This window comes from Chiloscyllium plagiosum, chromosome 38 (genome assembly GCF_004010195.1).
Source record: "Chiloscyllium plagiosum isolate BGI_BamShark_2017 chromosome 38, ASM401019v2, whole genome shotgun sequence".
NCBI classification, from domain to species: Eukaryota; Metazoa; Chordata; class Chondrichthyes; order Orectolobiformes; family Hemiscylliidae; genus Chiloscyllium; species Chiloscyllium plagiosum.
The window spans coordinates 13,670,646-13,692,707 of record NC_057747.1 but is presented as its reverse complement, the minus strand read 5'-3'; the positions used below and the strand labels follow the sequence as shown (position 1 = coordinate 13,692,707).

The 22,062-nt window shown below is 40.8% G+C and overlaps 1 protein-coding gene across 2 annotated transcripts in view; it reads left to right on the top strand.

The window, feature by feature from the left end:
- The window catches only part of samd8 (sterile alpha motif domain containing 8), a 54,854-nt gene that overhangs the window by 12,569 nt on the left and 20,223 nt on the right, over positions 1 to 22,062 (top strand). The window contains exons 2-3 of one of the 2 annotated variants that reach the window (XM_043678894.1): positions 17,316 to 17,384; positions 17,520 to 18,104. In XM_043678894.1, the coding sequence (XP_043534829.1) occupies positions 17,527 to 18,104 (578 nt within the window). In that variant the 5' untranslated portion in view covers positions 17,316 to 17,384; positions 17,520 to 17,526. The remainder of the gene's footprint in view (positions 1 to 17,315; positions 17,385 to 17,519; positions 18,105 to 22,062) is intronic. The other variant, XM_043678893.1, reaches the window with a different exon arrangement.

Sequence of the window (22,062 nt, the reverse complement as noted above, 5' to 3'; positions counted from 1 at the left end):
CTCTCAGCATTTTGAATTTGCCCTTCTTGAATGCTCCACTACCCCTTCATTGGTGCCATTCTAGTTTAAGTGGATCCATATCAATTGAACAGATTAATCTTTGCTCAGTTTAGCAGGATTTGAAAATCCTGTGAACCACATTAAACTGATTCTTTGCTAGTTTGCACACGGTTTAAGTAACATTTTAAAGACTATTACCTATGAGGTTTTTGCTTTAATTTTGACCCTACTTCAGAGACCTATTTCTACTCACTGTCATTGCCTCCTGCTTGGGTCTTGAGAACTGAATCCTTCCTGTCTCTCTTCAAATACTTCATCCACGAGGAGATGTTCTTGGTCCTGAGACTGGACAGACTACGCAACCCTGAGAACTGTTCAATCATGGCAGAATACTGTATCTATTCCCTTGACCTTGCGGTGTCCTAGCGTAACACATTCCTTTTCACTCCATGTATGGCCTTCTTCACCACATGGCCATTCTGTCATCCATCCTTCAGATTTTTCCCTGATCTGTGCAGGTAGTAAGAATCTTATACCTATTGAATAAAGGCAACTGCTGAGGGTTCTCCAGCATTGTACCTGAGATTTCCCTATCAGCATGATTCTCAGTCACATTCTAACGTCAGCACTTGACCTCAGGGGAGTGACTGGCACCTGCATTGAAGTAATCAGGTAACTTTTTCCTTCCTTAATGCCATGCAGTGTCTGCACTATAGATATTCATATACCTGTTCATACATGTTATGACACACCCCTGGAACAGGTGTGACTGTCAAAGTACTGACTTACACTCCAGGGGACATTACTGAGATAGGTAATCAGCAATGTCATAATGAGGGTAATTTATTCTGTTGCAAAATTGATTTATTTGGACTTGTGATGTTTGTGATTAGATGCTTAGCTAATTTCACTGAACCAAATCCTTGTGATGTTTGTGATTAATCTAGTTTCTTAAAATCTTTATGAATGTCGACATTACACCTGTACGGAATGGAATGAGTCCATATTTTTATTAATTGACGATGTGAGCACCTTCCAGAACTGGAGTAGCTGGACCCATTTCTCTTGTTGAAGACTGGTGTCCAATCACTCTTTAAGGTGTTAATTCAAGCTACCATAACTTGTATTGATGGCTTGTACCCATTCTGTGCTTAGTGATGTGGTGGAGCTCATTAACCAGTACTAGAGAGGGCACAAGTGATCTGTGAATCGGGAATTGTTAGGCAGAAGGTGTGGGCTTGGCTGTAAGTTGGAGAAAGTTGCAGTTATTTTGAAACAAGGATTTCAAAATCCTCTTCCATCTTTGGGGTTTCCTTAAAGCTTATCTTGAGAGGTGAATAGAGTATGATAACCTCTTTAAGTATGCGTGGAATGTTATTTCTGAATACATTCATTTTTTGTGAAAAATTATTGCTGGGTAAGTGTGTTGGAAAAACCAGTGTAGTCGGATATTGTGTATACATTGGGCCTGAAAGATTTTAAGTCAAGTCCATTTGGTTGTTTGCCAAGGAAAGAGTCTTGTGTTTCTGTTAAATTCCTAATGTTTGCGGTAAATGTTTGGTCAAAGTGACCTGCGTTCATCGACCTTTATCAACTTTTTCCAGTCATGTACACTGTATTCAAAATAAATTATTATAATCCACTATGTCAACCTGGGCCTGCGACCAAGAGAACAACAAACTCCTCTTTTGCCTGAGGGATTAAATCCTTTATGAACTAATAGCCAGAGGTTGTGTTTTTAAATTCATTAGTTAAATACTGTTTAAGTTTACTTGAGCAGTCAGCTGTCATGAAGAGCTCCAGTGTTTGAGAAGAGAAAATACAACCTGTACAATATGCTTTTTGTTTGATGAAATGCTGTTAATTCTAGGTACGGAGCAGTATCTATCTTGAAATGCATGGTTGCACATGAAAAGGCATTGGCCAGTAAAGTAATATTTTTTAAAGGCATTTCCTTTTAATTAAAGAAAGTGCAGTCTTTTTTTTAATCTATACAAGCATTCCACGGTTTTGTTCTTTGACATATTAAAAGTATGTTACTTTAATCAATCTCAAAAAGATTAGGATAGGTACTGAAATAATTTGGAAGGAAAATGGGATGATTTATTAAAGTAGGATGAAGTGCAAAAGTAGGGAAGTTTTGCTGCAGCTATGCTAAGCATCAGTGAGATCAGAACTAGAGTATTGTGCATCATCAATCTCCTTACTTAAAAGGGATATACGTTCATTGGAAGTGGCAGACAGAAGATTCTTAGTACTATAGAATCCCTACATTGTGGAAGCAGGTCATTCCGCTCATTGAGTTCACACCAATCCTCTGAAGAGCATCCTATCCAGACCCACACCCTATCCTATCCCTGTAATCCTGTATTTACCGTGGCTAATTCACCTAGCCAGCACATCCCTGGATGCTACAGGCAATTTAGCATGGCACCTAACATAGAATCATAGAGTCATACAGCATGGAGACAGACTCTTTAGTCCAACAAGTCCATGCCGAATGTAATCCCAAACAAAACTAGTCCCATCTGCCTGCTCCAGGCCCACATCCCTCCAAACCTTTCCTATTCATGTACCTATCCAGATGTCTTTTAAACATTGTAATTGTATCCAAATCCACCACTTGCTCGGGAAGTTCATTCCACATGCAAACCATCCTCTATGTAAAAATAATTTGCCCCTCATCTCTTTTTTTAAATGTCTCTCTCACCTTAAAAGTGTGCTCCCAAGTCTTGAAATCCCCCATCCTAAGGAAAAGACAACCCCTCATTATTTTATAAACTTCTTTCAGGTCACCTCTCAACCTCCTGCACTCCAGTGACAAAACTCCCAGCCTATCCAGCCTTTTGTTATAATTCAAACCTTGCACACCTGGCAACATCCTGGTAAGTCTCTTCTGAACCCTCTCCAGCTTAATAATATCCTTCCTATAAAAAGGCGACCAGAACTAGACACAGTATTCCAGAAAAGGCCTCACCAATGTCCTGTACAACCTCAACTTGACATCTCAAAGGATTGAGCAATGAAGGCAAGCATGCCAAACGCCTTTTTAACCACCCTGTCTATATGTGACGCAAATTTCGAAGAAGTATTTACTTGCGCCCTTTGCTCCCTCTGTTCTAAAACAATACCCAAGGTATTTGTTATACTTTAAAACATTTTTTTGTAACTTTAGGTGTAGTCACTTCATTACAGACACATAAACGTGTTTAGCTGTGATCTCATGAGTCTATAGAAAGCAATTTAGTGTGATAGCTTTTTGTATACAGAAATATATATACGTGAATGTCAATATTGTTTGAAAAAAAACAATTATTGCTAAATTATACCTGCTGTCTTGTGCCTGTTTAAATTTGATTGATTTGATTTATAATTGTCACATGTACCTCGATACAGTGAAAACGTTTTGCATGCAGTGCAAGCAGATCAGTACTGTTGAGTCGAGGAAATTAATGCTTTCCTTTTGTGTTTCAGTTTATGCTTAGTGCAGAAATAATAATTGCTGTGGACTATGATATATTGTACTAGTTCTACTTCTGTACAAGTCTATGTACCAGCACACTCGGGTGATTCTTGGGATGGAGGTATTGTTTTGAAAGGAGAGGTTAAGCACATTGAGTCTATAATCATTAGAGTACAGAAGAATGAGAGGTGATTTTATTGAAGCATGTGAGATTCTCAGGAGGCTTGACTAGGTAGATCCTGAGAGGATCTTCCCTCATGGGAAATCTAGAACTTCGGGTCACCATTGAAAAATAAGAAGATAGGGAGAAATTTCTTCTCTCAAGGTTGTTCATGTTAGGAATTCTTTTCTACAGAGAGTGGTAGAGGTAGGATCATTTAATACATTCAATATTTTCGTCTGCAAGGAAGTTCAACGTTGTGGGGAACAGACAGGATAGTGGAACTAAGGCTGCAATCAGATCAGCCATGATCTTATTAATAGGCTAAATAACATATGCCTGCTCCTAATCCTTATGATTTACCATTATTAATCAATAGCAACCATTACCTATTAGCAGGGCTTCAGGTTCTGACTGTGTCCAGTGAAGCAGGCTGTGAGGCTGTTAATAAATGCTTTGGGAAGTTACAGTAACTCTAATTAGAAAAAAAATTAAATACGATATTTGCCAAAGTTGTGACTCTGTACCAATTTAAGCCAACTTTGAATTGTCAAATCCTGTAAGTAATGTACAAATTCGACTAGAAAGTCTTTGGATAACTCTGCCAACATGGCATATGTTGAACGGCATGTTCCAAAATCATAAAAATGGAACAAATTAGAAGTGCTTTTGTTCAACCTTTAAAATTAGAGCTATCAGAGTTGCTGGTTCAGCTTCTTAAAGTGATTTATTGTGTTAATATACTGTTAGTACAAAATGTGTGGAATTCCACTCTGTGAGACCTAATAAAATAAGGCTAGTGGCTTCAACCTGCAGTTTATCCCTGTTGTGTTGTCAAGTCATGGAATCACAGCACAGAATCAGGTCCTTCAGTCCAATTATGCCGACCATAATCCCAAACTAAACTAGCACATCTACCTGTTCTTGCCCATATCCCTCAAAATATTTCTTAATCATGAACTTACTCAAATGTCTTTTAAATGTGTTGTAACTGTACCTGCATCCTCTGGAAGTTCATTCCAAACATCCACCACTCTGTGTTTTAATAAAAATTTCCCCCATAATCTTTTTTAAATCTTTATCCTCTCACCTTAAAAATATGCCCCAGTCTTGAAATCTAGGGAAAGGACACCTGCCTTTCATCTTATCTAAACCCCTCATGAGTTTATCAACCTGTATAAGATCATCCCTCAATCTCCTATGCTCCAGTGAAAAAGTCTCAGCCTCTCCTTTTTAACTTAAACCCTCTATTCCCAGCAACATCCTGGTAAATCTCTTCTGAACCCTCTCCAGCTTAATAATATCCTTCCAATAACACGGCACCTAGACTGGATACAATACTTCAGAAGAGGCCTCGCCAATATCCTGTGCAACCTCAATATAATGTCCCAACTCCTTATACTCGAGATGCCTAAGAAGGCAAGCATGCTTCTTAACCACTCTATCTATATGTGACACAAACTTCCAAGAACCCCTTGGTCTGTCTGTTCTAGAACATTACCCAAGGCCCTAATTTTTAATTGTATATGTCCTGTGCTTGTGTGTCTTACCAGAACGCAGTAGCTCACATTTATCCAAATTAAGCTCCCATCTGTCACTGTGCAGCCCATTGGCCCAATTGATCAAGATCTTCTTGTAATTTTAGATAATCTTCTTCACTATCCACTATAACTATCAACTTTAGCATCATTCGCAAACTTACTAACCATGCTATCCCTACTCTCCTCTAAATCATTTATATAAATAACAAAGCTGAAAAATGTGTTGCTGGAAAAGCGCAGCAGGTCAGGCAGCATCCAAGGAGCAGGAGAATCGACGTTTCGGGCATAAGCCCTTCTTCAGGAATGAGGAAGGTGTGCCAAGCAGGCTAAGATAAAAGGTAACCCCCAGAGAGGGGGTGGGGGCAGAGAGGTCGGGAAGAAGATTGCAGGTCAAGAAGGTGGTACTGAGTCCTAAGGTTGGGACTAAGATAAGCTGGGGGGAGGGGAAATGAGGAAGCTGGAGAAATCTGAATTCATCTCTTGTGGTTGGAGGGTTCCCAGGCAGAAGATGAGGCGCTCTTCCTCCAGGTGTCTTGTTGCCATGGTCTGGCGATGGAGGAGGCCTCCCCCAAGTCCCTCCTCCCTACCTTTTATCTTAGCCTGCTTGGCACCCCTTCCTCATTCCTGAAGGAGGGCTTCTGCCCAAAACGTCGATTCTCCTGCTCCTTGGATGCTGCCTGACCTGCTGCGCTTTTCCAGCAACACATTTTTCAGCTCTGATCTCCAGCATCTGCAGTCCTCACTTTCTCCTATATAAATAACAAACAAAAGTGGACCCAACACCGATCTCTGTGAAACACCACAGGTCACAGGCCTCAAGTCTAAAAAGCTACCCATCACTATCACTCCCTATCTCCTACCATTAAGCCAACTTTGTATCCAATTGGCAAGCTCTCCCTGAATCTCGTGTGATCTAATTTTACTAATTTGTCTACAGTATGGAATCTTGTCAAATGCTTTACTAAAGTCCAGATAAACAACTCTATCCTCATCAGTCTTCTTGGTTGCTTCCTCAAAAAACACAATCAAACTTGTGAGATACGATTTTCCTTACACAAAGCCCTGCTGATTATCCCTAATCATCTTTTGCCTCTCCAACTGCATATAAATCCTGTCTTTCAGAATCACCTCCAACAACTTACCCACAACCAAGGTCAGACTCTGTCTCCAGGCTACTCCTTACACCACTTCTTAAACAAAGGCACAACATTAGCCACTCTCCAGTCATCTGGCACCTTATCCGTAGTTATAGATGGTACAAATATTTCTGCAAGGGGCCCCGCAATTTCCTCCATGACTTCCCACAATGTCCTGGGATACGTTAGATCAGGTCTCAGAGATTTATCCACCTTTATATTTTCTACGACCGTCAGCACTTCCTCTTTTTTGTATTGTGAATTGTTTTCAAAACATCAATATTTATTTCCTTGAGTTCTTTAGTCTCTATTCCTTTCTCCACAATAAAAACTGACGCCCTTCCCAACTACTTGTGGAATTCTGATGGTTTAGTGTTGTGAACACAGTGTTTGTAGTTCATGAATGTTGATTTTGGCTGCAGTAGGCATATTCATGCATTGGCCAAATCGATCAGTATTCTAGGATCATCATGAAGAGTAAGGATAGTCTCTAACTTTTCTTTATCTGTCTGTCAAATTTATACTTCTTGCGCACCCTCGTATGCAAAGAGCTCATGTGCATTTTTTTGATTATCAAGATTATCTGTTCATTTCCTCCACTGTAGCTCTGTTATTCCTTGCCCAATGTATCAACCAACTTCAAGGAATTTCCTTAAGCCTTTGTCTTTCTCCAGTTTCTCACCTGTTTTCCTTTGTCCTCTTTTCTGATGAGGGTGTTCAGTTGTGTAGCTGGAGTATTGTTCTGGACAATAGTAAGTGAGAAGAGATGTGGTGGAGGTTCAAACCCTGAAGGATCTGTACAATATAGATAGAGGAAAACTATTCCAATGGCAGAAGCATCAAGAACCAGAATAAGTCACAGAAAGATGCCATTGGACTGAGTGCTGTGAGAATGATCGCTTAAGTCCAGAAATTTGAAAAGTCAGGGGATTTGTTGCCTAAAAGAGGGAGCCAGAGAGATTGAGACTGAAAGCTGAAGCAAAGGCGGATGATTTTGGTGTGCAGCTGGGTGACTGGTGAGTTTTAAATTTTACCTTCCAAACTAGGGAGGTATAGGTAATTTATTAAATTTATAGCATAACTAGTTGTACTTAACAATAAAATTATGAATAACTGGATGAAGGTTTGCTCGCTGAGCTGCAAGGTTCATTTTCAGACGTTTCATCATCATACTAGGTAACATCATCAGTGAGCTTCCAGATGAAGCACTGGTGGCATGGCCCACTTTCTATTTATGTATTTAGGTTTCCTTGGGTTGGTGACGTCATTTCCTGTGGTAATGTCATTTCCTGTTCTTTTTCTCAGGGGGTAGTAAATGGTATCCAAGTCAATTTGTTTGTTGTAAGAGTTCCAGTTAGAATGCAATGCTTCTAGGAATTCTCGTGCGTGTCTCTGTTTGGCTTGTTTGATGGATGTGTTGTCCCAGTCGAAGTGGTGTCCTTCCTCATCTGTATGTAAGGATACTATGAGGGTGGGTCATGTCTTTTTGTGGCTAGTTGATGTTCATGTATCCTGGTGGTTCGTTTTCTGCCTGTTTGTCCAATGTACTGTTTGTTACAGTTCTTGCAAGGTATTTTGTAAATGACATAAGTTTTGCTTGTGTCTGTATAGGGTCTTTCAAGTTCATTAGCTGCCGTTTTAGTGTGTTGGTAGGTTTGTGGGCTACCATGATGCCAAGAGGTCTGAGTAGTCTGGCCGTCATTTTTGAGATGGCTTTGATGTAGGGGAGAGTGGCTAGGGTTTTTGAACCTGTTTTGTCTGCTCTTTGGGGTTTGTTGCTGAGAAATTGGTGGACTGTGTTCATTGGATACCCGTTCTTTTTGAATACACTATATGGTTGACTTTGCTCTACATAGTTCCTCTGTGCTGCAGTGTGTTGTGCCTCGTTGAAATAATGTTCTAATGCAGCTTTGTTTGTGAGTATTGGGATGATTGCTTCTGTAGTTCAGTATTTGGTTCGTATGTGTTTTTCTGTAGATGCAGGTTTGAAGTTCCCCATAGGCTGTTCGCTCTGCTATGGCATCTAGAAATGGCAGTTTTTGTTGTTTTCCTCCTCTTTAGTGAATTTTATACCAATAAGGGTATTATTGAAGGTTTCCTCTAACTTGTTTTGTTTAGTGATGACAAAGGTGTCATCCACATAGCGGACTCAAAGTTTGCGTTGGATGGTTGGCAGAGCTGTCTGTTCGTGTCTATGCATTACTGCCTCTGCTATGAAATCTGATATCTGAGATCCCATGTGTGTTCCATTGGTTTGTCTGTAGCTTTTGTTGTTGAAGGTGAAGTGGGTGGTAAGACATAGGTCCACGAGCTTGATGACATTGTCCTTGCTGATGAAGTTGGTGGCGTTTGGTGGATGTGTCTTTGGTTCTTCTAATAGTGTAGACAGTGTTTCCTTGGCCAGGTTAATGTTGATGGATGTGAACAGGGCTGTTATGTCAAAGGAGACCATTATTTCATCCTCTTCTATCTTGGTGTCCTTGATGGCCTTCAGGAATTCTTGGGTCGGGTGGATGGAGTGGCGTGAGTCTACTACCAAGTGTTTTAGTCTGTAGTGTAGCTCCTTGGCCAATCCATAATTTGGTGTTCCAGGTAGTGAGACTATGGCTCTGAGGGGGGCTCCTAGTTTGTGAATCTTGGGTAATCCAGAGAAGCACAGTGTGTTGGATCCATTTGGTTTCATTTTTTTGGAAGTCAGTCGTATTTATTTTTCCAGATTTCTGAAGTTTTTTGAGTAGGACTGTGATTCGGTTCTCTAGTTGTGGGGTCGGGTCTGTTGCCACTTATTGTTAAGTTTGTATCTGCAAGTAGTGTGTTCGCTTTCTCAATGTAGTCTCTTTGACTTAAAATAACTGTCAAGTGTCCTTTGTCTGCAGGTAGGATAATGTTTTTCTCTTTTTTTTTGTCTTTCTAGCACATCCCTTTCTTGTGCATAGAGTGTGTTTCCTTTCTTTTTCCTGCTTAATGTTGGTGCAAAACAGGCAGTAAACTAACCACCAGGATACATGAACATAAACTAGCCACAAAAAGACATAGAGTCGTAGAGATGTGCAGCATGGAAACGGACCCTTCGGTCCAACCCGTCCATGCTGACCAGATATCCCAACCCAATCTAGTCCCACCTGCCAGCACCCGGCCCATATCCCTCCAAATCTTTCCTATTCACATACCCATCCAAATGCCTTTTAAATGTTGTAATTGTACCAGCCTCCACCACTTCCTCTGGTAGCTCATTCTTGCACATACCACCCTCTGTGTGAAAAAGTTGCCCCTTAGGACCCTTTTATATCTTTCCACTCTCATTCTAAACCTATGTCCTCTAATTTCTGGACTCCCCAGCCCCAAGGAAAAGAGTTCGTCTACTTATCCTATCCACATGGTCCACTCTCACTAGTATCCTTACATACAGATGAGGAAGGACACCACTTCGACTGGGACAACACATCCATCCTAGGACAAGCCAAACAGAGACACGCACGAGAATTCCTAGAAGCATGGCATTCCAACCAGAACCCTATCAACAAACGCATTGACTTGGATTCCATTTACCATCCCCTGAGAAAAAGAACAGAAAATGACATTACCACAGGAAATGACATCACCAACCCAAGAAAACCTAAACACATAAGTAGAAAGCGGGCCATGCCACCAGTGCTTCATCTGGAGGCTCACTGATACTGTTACCTAGTATGGTGACGAAACATCTGAAAATGAACCTTCCAGCTGAGCAAGCAAACCTTCATCCAGAACCTCAATCTGAACTTCTCAAAACACGATTACAAATAACTGTTAAGTGGTATTCTAAACTTAAAATCAAATTAGTTAAGTGCTATCTAACTAGAGATACCAGTACAGGTGATTTGTTGCAGCTGTAGTGCAAGGAAACTGATGAATACGAGTATATTCCACAGCCATTTTATCAACAGTAAGTCTGCAGCTTGAGGAACTTCAACTCAGTATTAACGAGCCTGAATAATCTTTAGACTTTGCAATGCGTCTGGTAGGGAGCAAATTATCTGGACACTCCATTCAAGAAGGCACTTTACCCCTTGGGCTAGGTATTTCAGATCTGATCTGAGTTCATGGATATGAGGGTGAGATAGTAAGATATGGAGTTGCAGAAGGTAGCAATGGAAGAGACTCACCCTTTGCAATTGTCCAGCAGAATTCAAACTACTTCCAGCTTTTGTATGGAAGAGCAGGGACTGCACTAAGGAAGAGTAAGCTGATCATAGCTCACTCTGCCTACCCCCATTCATTGAGATGGAGGGAGCAGAAAGGAATGTAGTAATAGGGAACAGATATAGTTAGGGCAATCGTCACTTTAGCTTCTTCTTCATCGGAGCTCACAAGTCCAGAAGGCTTTGTGCCTGCCTGTGACGAGGTGTTTTAAAAAATTCTCAAGGTCAAGCTCACAAGTCCAGAAGGCTTTGTGCCTGCCTGTGACGAGGTAAAGGACATCTCAGGGTGGTGAGATCCTTGGAGAAGGAGTGGAACATTACAGTTGATGTGAACCATGTGGGTGCAAGCAAGGTAAGACTAAGCAAGAGGCTCTGCTGAGGGAGTCTGAGCAGCTAGGGATAAATTAAAAAGCAGAACCTTAAAAGTAACAATCTCTGAATTACTACTTGGGCCATGAATGAATTGGCCGAGGTTAAGTAAGAGTAAAAAGTTAAATATGTAGCTCAAAAATTATTCTGGGAGAAGTAGGTTTTGAGTCATGGGACACTAGCTGGAGTAAAAGAGCTTTTACTTGAGCAACAATTGGGTTGGTAGATGAATCATAAATGAAACTTTTCAACCAGTTTTATTGTTCCTGTTACAAAACTGCAAAGTTCTGAATCAAAGCTTCCAATGACCTCCACTATAGTCTTGTATATTGGCGATTTCTTCCATGCTCTTCGAGTGCAGTTCTGTTCCAACTTTGCCTATTCAAGCATGTTATGGATCAGACCAGACTCCCCTTAAAAATTTCACGAAGGTAGCCGAGCCCTAATTTTTTCTTATTTTAAAGGCACGTGTGAAGTGGGTATTCCAGGTGTGATGCAGCTGGTCAAACCGCACGACTTTAAGCAAAACAGAATTTGTTTAAACGCTACAGTTGAAACACAAACAAAGGAAAATGGAATTTAGAGTAACTTAACTATTGGAAAAATTAATTGTTGCAATACAGTAACTATTACTAATTAACTGTTCCAATACAACAGCATCCCATAAACATAGTTAAAAATCACACAACACCATGTTGAACAACCACCTGATAAAGGAGCAGCACTCTGAAAGCTAGTGCTTCCAATTAAACCTGTTGGACTATAACCTGGTGTATTGTGATTTTTAACTTTGGACACCCTAGTCCAACACCGGCATCTCCAAATCACGATCCCATAAACACACCCCTTGGCAAAAAAGTAAATTGAAACACAGGTTCTTACATGCAGGAGGGAGCAACATCCAGAAAGATTTCAGATAATGTCAGTGTAATTCTTTACTGAAGCTTGCAACTCTCCTGGGCTCACACATCTTGTAATTGCTGCAGCTAAACAAAAAACTAGAAAGCCTGAACTGGGAGAACTTCCATTGTTAAACTGTTTAAAAAAATACAAAGATCTCTTAAAACCTAGACTCTTTGGCACCTCTACCTTGCAAACCTCTCTCCAAAAAAAAAGTCAAAAATAACCTTTGTAAAGTGAGACCATTGTCACAAGCAACAAGTCTCTTCCTTCCCTGGGATGTTACCTCTGGAGTCACTTCAGGATTTATGTTTGGATTTGCTTATTCCTCCTCTCTGTGTTCCCTCATGTTCCAAGTGTTTGGTCACCCCTTATAATATATCCTTGTTGTCTCGATACCCAGTTTTTTCTGATTGCACTTTATAAAATTTAGATCAGAGTGGTGCTGGAAAAGCACAGAAGGTCAGGCAGCATCCGAGGAGCAGGAAAATCGACATTTCGGGCAAAAGCCCTTCATCCATTCCTGATGAAGGGCTTTTGCCTGAAACGTCGATTTTCCGGCTCCTCGGATGCTGCCTGACCTGCTGTGCTTTTCCAGCACCACTCTGATCTAAATTCTGGTTTCCAGCATCTGCAGTCCTCACTTTTGCTTGCACTTTATGAAGTGCTTGCTGAGTAAATACTATTGAGGCCAAAATGTTCGAAAGAAATACAGAACTTTTTTGTACAGGAGATGAGTACATTCCAAAAGCAAAGTAGTGAATGCTGTATAAGCTCACTTCGAACATTTAAAGCCATGAGGAGAGGTCATTCTCTTACTGCTTGCAATTGCTTGACTGTTAATAGAGAACATAATGTAAATTGGTTCTCAAAATGAAAGTAAATTTCCTGCAGTGAAAATTCTGTCATGTACCTTAACATCTTCGCAGTTTATTCATGTCATTTGTTATTGATTGGCCATTCAAGCAATGAAATTAAAGGCTTGCATCATCATCTGCAAATCAGTAGAACATTTTTGTTGAGATGTTGAAACATTAAGCTGCTTTTATCTTGCCCTTGTGCTGCTGACTGCTGGTTTGCTTGTCTTGTGCAACCAGCAGAAAGTACACTGGGCAGATTTAAGATTGAGGATGTAAGTCTCTTTTTACTTTTAGACTGAAATTCACCACTGCTGCAAGTCTGCAGTTCTTCTGTAAATTGTATTGGCAACCATTTGACTCCCTGTAATATTGTCATGATGTAGTACCATGAAATCAACTTGCAAATATGCTATTTGAAAATGATGTGACACAGCTGGTTTGCACATACACAACACATTCTGTAGCTTGTTTACACAGAATGTCTCTACTCTGAGTAGATGAAGGGGAAGGCAACATACTTGCTTCCCTGAGACTTGGTTATTGTTATAAAAGAAGACATTATATGTCACGGAAGATTAAGAATCACAGTGACTGTAAATCTATTGCTTTGTTGGATGTTGTTTTATTGCCAAAGGGTATCAACCATGGATTACATATCACAACAACTATTGTGAAGGAGAGCCTTATGGTTTTGAGTTTCAGTTGAATTTTCAATTAATATTAGTTCAGAAGAATTTTGTCAAAGTTAGATTCCTGCAGAATAGTTAGACTGTGCTCATGGCAAGGTTGACCGACCGATTATGTTTGATAATTATGATAGCTACAAATACACTATCCTCACCTTCAAGGACGTTCAGAGTACATTGCTAAAATCAGGTTAAAAAGTCCTGATTACATTACTTGGATCCCAGAAACAGTAAATCATGAGACAAGAGAGGTTGGGACCATGTACTGCAGCACGAATTTAACATATTTTCATGTGGCAATTTGATTATTTGGGAGGTAAAAACGTAAACTTGAAGAGGATAATTAGTTCAATTTAACTACTGATTATATAAGCTAAAAATATTACCACAGCACTATATTTTCTGTATTCCACTAGGGCTGTAGTGCATTAGCTTATGCTGTGTTGTGTTGAACATGTTTGTTGTAATTGTGCGAAATTTATTCTGTTTGTGTTGGTTAAATTAATGATTCTTAGGAACAATAATTTGTATTTATCTAGTCCCCATGATGTAGAAAAAGTGCTTCGGAGGTAGATGGACACATTGCTAATCGACTAGGAGGAAGTGAGGATTGCAGATTCTGGAGATCTGAGTCGAGAGTGTGGTGCTGGAAAAGCACAGCAGGTCAGGCAGCAGCCGAGGAGCAGGAGGAGTGGATAGGTGGGAAGGGAGATGGACAAGTAGGACAGGTCAAGAGGGCGGCGCAGAGTTGGAAGTTTGGATCTGGGATAAGGTGGTGTGGGGTGGAGGGGAAATGAGGAAACTAGTGAAATCCACATTGATCCCATGTGGTTGGAAGGTGCCAAGGTGAAAGATGAGGGGTTCTTCCTCCAGGGGTCAGGTGGTAAGGGTTTGGTGATGGAGGAGGCCCAGGACCTGCATATCCTTGGGGGAGTGGGAGACGGAGTTAATGCTTGACCACGGGGTGGTGGGGTTGTTTCATGCATGTATCCCGGAGATGTTCTTTGAAGTGTTGTGCAAGTAGGCATCCTGTCTCCCCAGTGTAGAGGAGATCACCTCGGGAGCAACGGATACAGTAAATGACTTGTGCAGAAGTGCAGGTAAATCTCTGACGGATGTGAAAGGCTTCTTTTGGACGGACGTAAGCAGGGAGGTGTGGGTGCAGGTTTTGCAATTCTTGCAATGGCAGAAGAAGGTGCTGGGAGGGGTGGGTGAACTGCTGGGGGGTGTGGACCTGACAAGAGAGTCGAGGAGGGAATAGTCTTTACGGAATGCGGATAGGAGTGGGGAGGGAAATATATCCCTGGTGGTGGCTGCTGTTTGTAGGTAACGGAAACTGCGGAGGGTGATGCGATGTATCCTGAGGTTGGTGCATAGAAGGTGAGGGCCAGGGTGATTCTGCCTTTGTTGTAGTTGGAGGGATGGGGTCGGAGGGTGGAGGTGCGAGAAGTGGACAAGATGCGCTGGAGGGCATCATCGACCACATGGGAGGGAAAAGTGCAGTTTTTGAAGAAGGAGGCCATCTGGTATGTTCTGTGATGGGATTGGTCCTCCTGGGAGCAGATGTGGCGGAGGCAGGGGGAAGGAGGAATAGTGTTTTTACAGGAGGTAGGATGGGAGGAGGTAGTTGTGGGAGTCAGTGGGTTTGTAGTAGATGTCAGTGTTGAGTCAGTCACCGTTATTGGAGATGGAGAGGTCTGGGAAAGGGGAGGGAGGTGTCTGAGGTGGTCCAGGTGAACTTAAGGTTGGGGTGGAACGTGTTGGTGAAGTTTATGAGCTGTTCAAACTCCTCGTGGGAGCATGAGGTGGCGCTGATACAATAATCAGTGTAGCAGAGGCAAAGGTGGGGAATAGTGCCGGTGTAGCTGTGGAAGTTGGACTGTTCCATGTACCTGAAGAGACAGGCATAGCTGGGGCCCATGCATGTGCCCATGGGCTACCCCTTTGGTCTGGAATAAGTGGGAGGATTCAAAGAAGAAATTATCAATGGTGAGGACCCGTTCAGCCCATGAATGAGAATGTCACTGGAAGGGTACTGGTGGGGACAACAGGAAAGAAAGAAACAGAAGGCTTGGAGGCCTTCGTTATGGCAGATAAATGTGTATAGGGACTGGATGTCCAAGGTGAAGGTGAGGCATTGGGGGCCAGAGAATCAAAATGGAAGAGATGGAGGATTTGGATGTTGTCCTGAATGTAGGTGGGGTGTTCTTGGACCTGGAATAGGACTGTATCAAGGTATGTGGAGATGAGTTCGGTGGGACAGGAGCAGGTCGAGATGATCAGTCAGCTGGGGCAGTCAGGTTTGTGAAGTTTGGATAGGAGGTAGAATCTGGTGGTGTGGGGTTCCCTCACTATGAGGTTGGAGGCTGTGGGAGAGAGATCGCCTGAAATGATGAGGTTGTGCACTGTCTGGGAGATGATGGTTTGGTGAGGTCAAGACCCTGTCAAGCCTCCCTTAAGAATCTTCTATCTTTCGTGAGATCACCCCATTCCAAACTCCAGCATGTACACCTTTTGCACTGTTTTTGAAAAGTGGAGATTTAATTATCTCTCAAGTTGGATATATTGGATGCCTGTGGAATAAATCAAATGTAGTATTGAACCTAAAAGCGCACATAAAGGTAAAGAATTATTTTTAACCCTGTTAATAGTATTATATTGATGATCCCAGCACCTTCTGTTACTTGTGGAAGGATATTTGTTGCAATTTGATGTGACTGATTTGGCTTCCTTCCCTGCTTTAAATTGTCTCCTGAATGTCCTGGAGCACATTTAACTGTTTGATGAGCTCTTCTCATGCTCTTTTACATCTCCTGTGGTGACAGGATAACACCAAGATTGAAATGAAAATTTTAAGGCACTTATTCAGCATTAGTAACAATATTTGAAATACTTCTTGTATATTTTGTATCCAGGGCTTGTTTATCATGCAGGGTTGGGCTGAAAGTGTGAGTCACAAAGAGCAGAAACAACAATCCAAGAGGTTGACACTCTTGTGCAATGTACTCAGATGTGGAAGTTTACCATTAACCTTTGACAAGCTTAATCATTTGGTCTCTTGGGATATTTTTGTGCATGGTTAACCACTTTCAGCTCAATTATGTTCCTAACAAAAAACGATTATGTCCAAAAGTAAATTTCAACCTTGGGGTGCAGGTTCATAGTTCCTTGAAAGTGGAGTCACAGTAAACATCGTACATTTGCCTTGATTGGTCAGTGCATTGAGTATCGGGGATGGAAGGTTGGTTCGGCCTTTTTTGGAATCCTGGTCTCCCTAATATAGGAAGGTTTTTTTTGAAACTTGAAAGGGTTCAGAAAAGATTTACAAAGATGTTGCCAGGGTTGGAGGATTTGAGCTATTGGGAGAGGCAGAATAGTCCAGGGCTATTTTGCCTGGAGTGTCAGAGACTGAGGGGTGACACCTTATTAGAGGTTTATAAAATCATGAGGGGCATGGATAGGATGAATGGCCAGGTCTTTGCCCAAGATTAGAGGAGTCTAAAAGTAGAGGGCATAGGTTTAAGGTGAGACGGGAAAGATTTAAAAGGGACCTAAGGGGCAGCTGGTGCGTGTACGGAATGAGTTGCCAGATATGAATAGGAAGAGCTTAGAAGGATCAGGACCAAATGCTGGCAAATGGGACTAGATTAATTTAGGATATCTGGTCAGCATGGATGCGTTGGACTGAGGGACTGTTTCCATGCTGTACAGCTCTATCATCCTATGGCTCTATGTAAAATGTTCATTGAAACTCAGTTGTGTATTGTTAACTCCATCTAGTATTTTTCTGTAATAGGAATGGTTTCACTAATTCCAATGAAACTTTGGACTTGGTTTAAAAACATTTCTGAATGTTAATGAATTTCTGTTTGGATTTTGCTTTGAGGAACATCTGAATTGGTGGGCTTGAAGCCTGCATCAAAATCCATACAAGAAAAAACTGACTTACAGACCCTTTATATTTACTTGTTTCTTGATCCAAAGAATGGTATCTACAGTTTTTTTTTGGTTTGTTATAGGGTTTTCTGACTTTGAGTGGTGTAGAATTTTGGGGCAGGAAATATCTTGCATTGAAATGCCCAAATAAAGTGAGTATACTTCATTCATAGAAATGTTCTCCAGTACAACAGTAAAATGTTTTATACAGGACCTGATATTGTGCCAAAACAAAAATATGTAGTTTCACCCAGTGATATGACTTTTTCTGTGTTTTTATTTTGCAGTTGAAATATGATGGGAAGCCAATTTAATATCAGGCGCTGGACCAGCAAACACGTGGCCAAGTGGCTAAAGGATGAAGGCTTCAGTGAATATGTTGATCTTCTTTGTAATAAGCACAGACTAGATGGTATTGCCTTGTTAACTTTAACTGAATATGATTTACGTTGCCCACCTTTAGAACTAAAAGTGTTGGGTGATATTAAAAGGCTTATGTTATCTATTCGGAAGCTACAAAAGCAGCACAAAGACATTTTGATAGAGATGGGCTATGCCAGCGATGAATGCCTTTCTGGCACTGTTGCACATGCTAGTAATTCATCACAAAGCAGAGACTGTCAGTGTAATGGTGTGGATCATTCCAGGGACACTAGTGTTTCTGGTGGAGACTTAAGGGTTGAACAATATCAGAATGGCAAATACTTCAAATATCAAACACGAAGACTTGACCCTGAGTTTTGGAAGACAGCTCTGAGTTCTGTTTATGTATTCATAGTCTTTGGGTTTACATCGATTGTCATGGTAGTAGTTCATGAACGTGTGCCTGACATGCAAACTTACCCACCCCTACCAGACATATTCCTGGATAGGTAAGTACTAAGATAACATGGTTTTATTTTCTATTTTGAAAGTATTTTGACTTTAGAGTTTAGAGACATTGGGGTGCAGCTGCTTTTTCAAACCTGTGAAACTATTTTTGTAACTCTAATATGTGTTGGTCTACTCTTCTGAACTGTCCAGGGCAGTTCTCTGGAGACACTGAGCAGTCTGGCAGCATCAGTGACAAAAGAGAGTTAACATTTCAGGTTTGCGGCCTTTCATGTTTCACTTTCCATAGATGCTGCCAAACCTGCTGAGTTTCCAACATAGAATCATAGAGGTGTATAGCATGGAAACAGACCCTTCGGTCAACTCGTCCACGCTGACCAGATATCCTAAACTAATCTAGTCCCATTTGCCAACACTTTGGTCCATATACCCATCCAGATGGCTTTTAAATGCGGTAATTGCACTAGCCTCCGCCACATCCTTTGGCAGCTCATTCCATACACTTAGCATCTTCTGTGTGAAAGCGTTGCCCCTTAGGTCCCTTTTACATCTATCCCGTCTCACCTATGCCCTCCAATTCTGGACTCCCATACCCCAGGGAATAAACCTTGTCTATTTATCCTATCCATGCCCTTCATGATTTTATAAACCTCTATAAGATCACCCCTCAACCTCCGATGCTCCAGGGGAAACAGCCCCAGCTTATTCATCCTCTCCCTATAGCTCAAATCCTCCAACCCTGGCAACATCCTTCTAAATCATTTCTGAACCATTTCAAGTTTCACAATATCCTTCAGAAACCAGAATTACATGCAGTATTCCAAAAGTGGCCTAACCAATGTCCTGTACAGCCACAACATGACCTCCCAACGCTCTGACCAATAAAGGAAAGCATACCAAACACCTATTCACTATCCTATCTTCCTGCACTCTTAAGTTTTCTATGTTCAGCAACACTCCCCAGGACCTTACCATTAAGTGTATATGTCCTGGTCTGATTTGCTTTTCCAAAATACAGTACCTCACATTTATCTAAATTAAACTCTATCTGCCACTCCCCAGCCTCTTAGCCCATCTGATCAAGATCCCATTGTACTCTGAGGTAACCTTCTTCCGTGTCCACCACACCTCCAATTTTAGTATCCTCTGCAAACTTACTAACTATACCTCCTTTGTTCACCAGTTCTGTATCCAAAAGGCTAGTTCTCCCTGTATTCCATGAGATCTAACCTTGCTAACCAGACTCCCATGAAGAACCTTGTCGAATGCCTCACTGAGTGGTAGATCACATCTACCACTCTGCCCTCATCAATCCTCTTTGTTACTTCTTCAAAAAACTCAACCAAGTTTGTGAGACCTGATTTCCCAAACACAAAGCTATGTTGACTATACCTAATCAGTGCTGAAAATGTGTTGCTGGAAAAGCGCAGCAGGTCAGGCAGCATCCAAGGAACAGGAGAATCGACGTTTCGGGCAGAAGCCCTTCTTCAGGAATGAGGAAAGTGTACCTAATCAGTCCTTGCCTTTCCAAATACATGTAAATCCTGTCCCTCAGGATTCCCTCCAGCACCTTGCCCACCACCAATGTCAGGCTCACTGGTCTATAATTCCTTGGCTTTTCCTTACTACCTTTCTTAAATAGTGGCACCACATTAGCCAATCTCCAGTCTTCTGGCACCTCACCTGTGATTATCAATGATACAAATATCTCAGCAAGGGGCCCAGCAATCATTTCTCTAGCTTCCCACAGAATTCTTCCCACCTGATCAGGCTCTGGGAATTTATCCACTTTTATGCGTTTCAGGACATCCAGCACCACCTCCTTTGTAATGTGTACATTTTTCAAGATGTCACCATCTATTTCCCCAAATTCTATATCTTTCACGTCCTTCTCCACGGTAAACACTGATGCAAAATAATTGTTTGGTATCTCCCCATCTCCTGCAGCTCCACACATGGGCTGCCTTACTGATCTTAGAGGGGCACTATTTGCTCCCTGGTTACCCTTTTGTCCTTAATGTATTTATAAAAACTCTTTGGATTCTCCTTAACTCTCTTTGCCAAAGCTATCTCATGTCCTCTTTTTGCCCTCCTGATTTCTCTCTTATGTATACTCCTACTGCCTTTATACACTTCTAAGAATTCATTTGATCTCTACTGTCTATACCAGATATATTCTTGCTTCTTTGTCTTAACCAATACCTCAATTTCTCATCAACCTGATTAGTCATCCAGCTTTCCCTACACCTACCAGTGTTTCCTTTTACCCTAATAGGAATATACTGTCTCTGGACTCTCATTATCTCATTTTTGAAGTCTTCCCATTTTCCAGCTACCCCTTTACCTGTGAACATCTACCCCCAATCTTCTGCTTTTATTTCAGAGTTCTGACATCTGCAATACTGTGTGCAAACTTCTGTCAATTATCACTCCCAAAGCCTTTAATATTCTAATGCTCTTCAATATTTATGCTGTCTGCTTATAAAACACTTCCAATGCAAACAATTTCCACCATCATCTCCCTCATATTCATTTTAAAAAAAAATTATGGTTCCAAAAATACTTACAGGTTAATCACTAGACCTCCTCATATACCACTAGTTCAGAATATAAATTCTAAAATAAGCAATAAAATGTACAAATTACATCATCTTGTATCACCTCCTATCTTCAATTATTATTTATCATTCAGGAGATGGAAATTTAATGAATGTCATAACTTTTTGCCAGTATTTACTCAGACAAAAATCATTATTTGAATATGCAGGCTTCAGTATTTTTTAAAAGTTTTGGATAAATTGTATTATTCCTCTTCAGCTCTGTTCATAATGGACAGAATTGTTTTGTAAGCCAAAAAGTGGTTCTCTGAATAATGCATACTGTGAACTTGTGTGAGACTTTCCAGGTAATTTCTCTTCCTTTTTTGATTACTGGTTGTCATGTTGCAACTGTACAGGATGTTGGTTAGGTCATTTTTGGAATTCTGCATTCAATTCTGGTCAGGCTTCTTTCATCTACTCTATAACACCTAACTTTTAAAAATTATAATTGAAAAAATTACAAATTAATGCTCACCAAATGAAGAGTTTTGAATTAAACTTGGTATTTATGATCTGTTGTTTAAAGACTAAAGTAATTACATTCTTGTAAGACATTTAATTGTTTTGAATCAACATTGTTTGTGACTAGGATACAACTTGCAGATGAATTGTGACAATGTCAAGGAAGACACTGAATTATGGCCATTATTCTTTCAATGCTTATTATATGGCTTGTGGGCTTTTGCATAATCTTCAACTATATTCACCACAATTTATTTACCATTGCTAACAGTGTTGATCAAATCATATCTGGAAGTAAAAGATCACAAGGCATTTTTCAAAGATGATCGGGGATTTGCTTCATGTCCTGACCAATAATTAACGACATCAGAAATAGTATTAGCTGGTCTGTTATGTTTGCAAACATTGTAAACAATACTTTATAAAAGAAATTAATTTGCAAACAGAAACCATAACATCATGTTCATGTGGAGCATCCACCGAATTCTTCATCACTGCTAACACTTTTCTTTTTCTGTTTCACTGTCTGGTACAAGACTGTCTGAGTTCCTATGCTGATGTAATGTGTTTTTAGATATATTAGTATGGTTCTCCTAAATGCAATTTTTAAAATCTCTGAAACCATAAACAATCTGCTATTCAATAGTGTTATAAAATACCTTTTCAAAGGAAAACAGGGGATTTAATTATAGTTTGGAAATTTAAGCACTGTACACACTTAATTTCAGTAAAGTGCAAACAGATCGAGAGCGATAAGTGTTGCAATTTTGGATTTCTACTGTAATGTCAAGTTAAGCTGTTTCTACTTATGTAACTAGAAAGGGCACGGTGGTCAGGTCCACATGCTTAATTAGGTAAAAACAATGACCGCAGATGCTGGAAACCAGATTCTGGATCAATGGTGCTGGAAGAGCACAGCAGTTCAGGCAGCATCCGA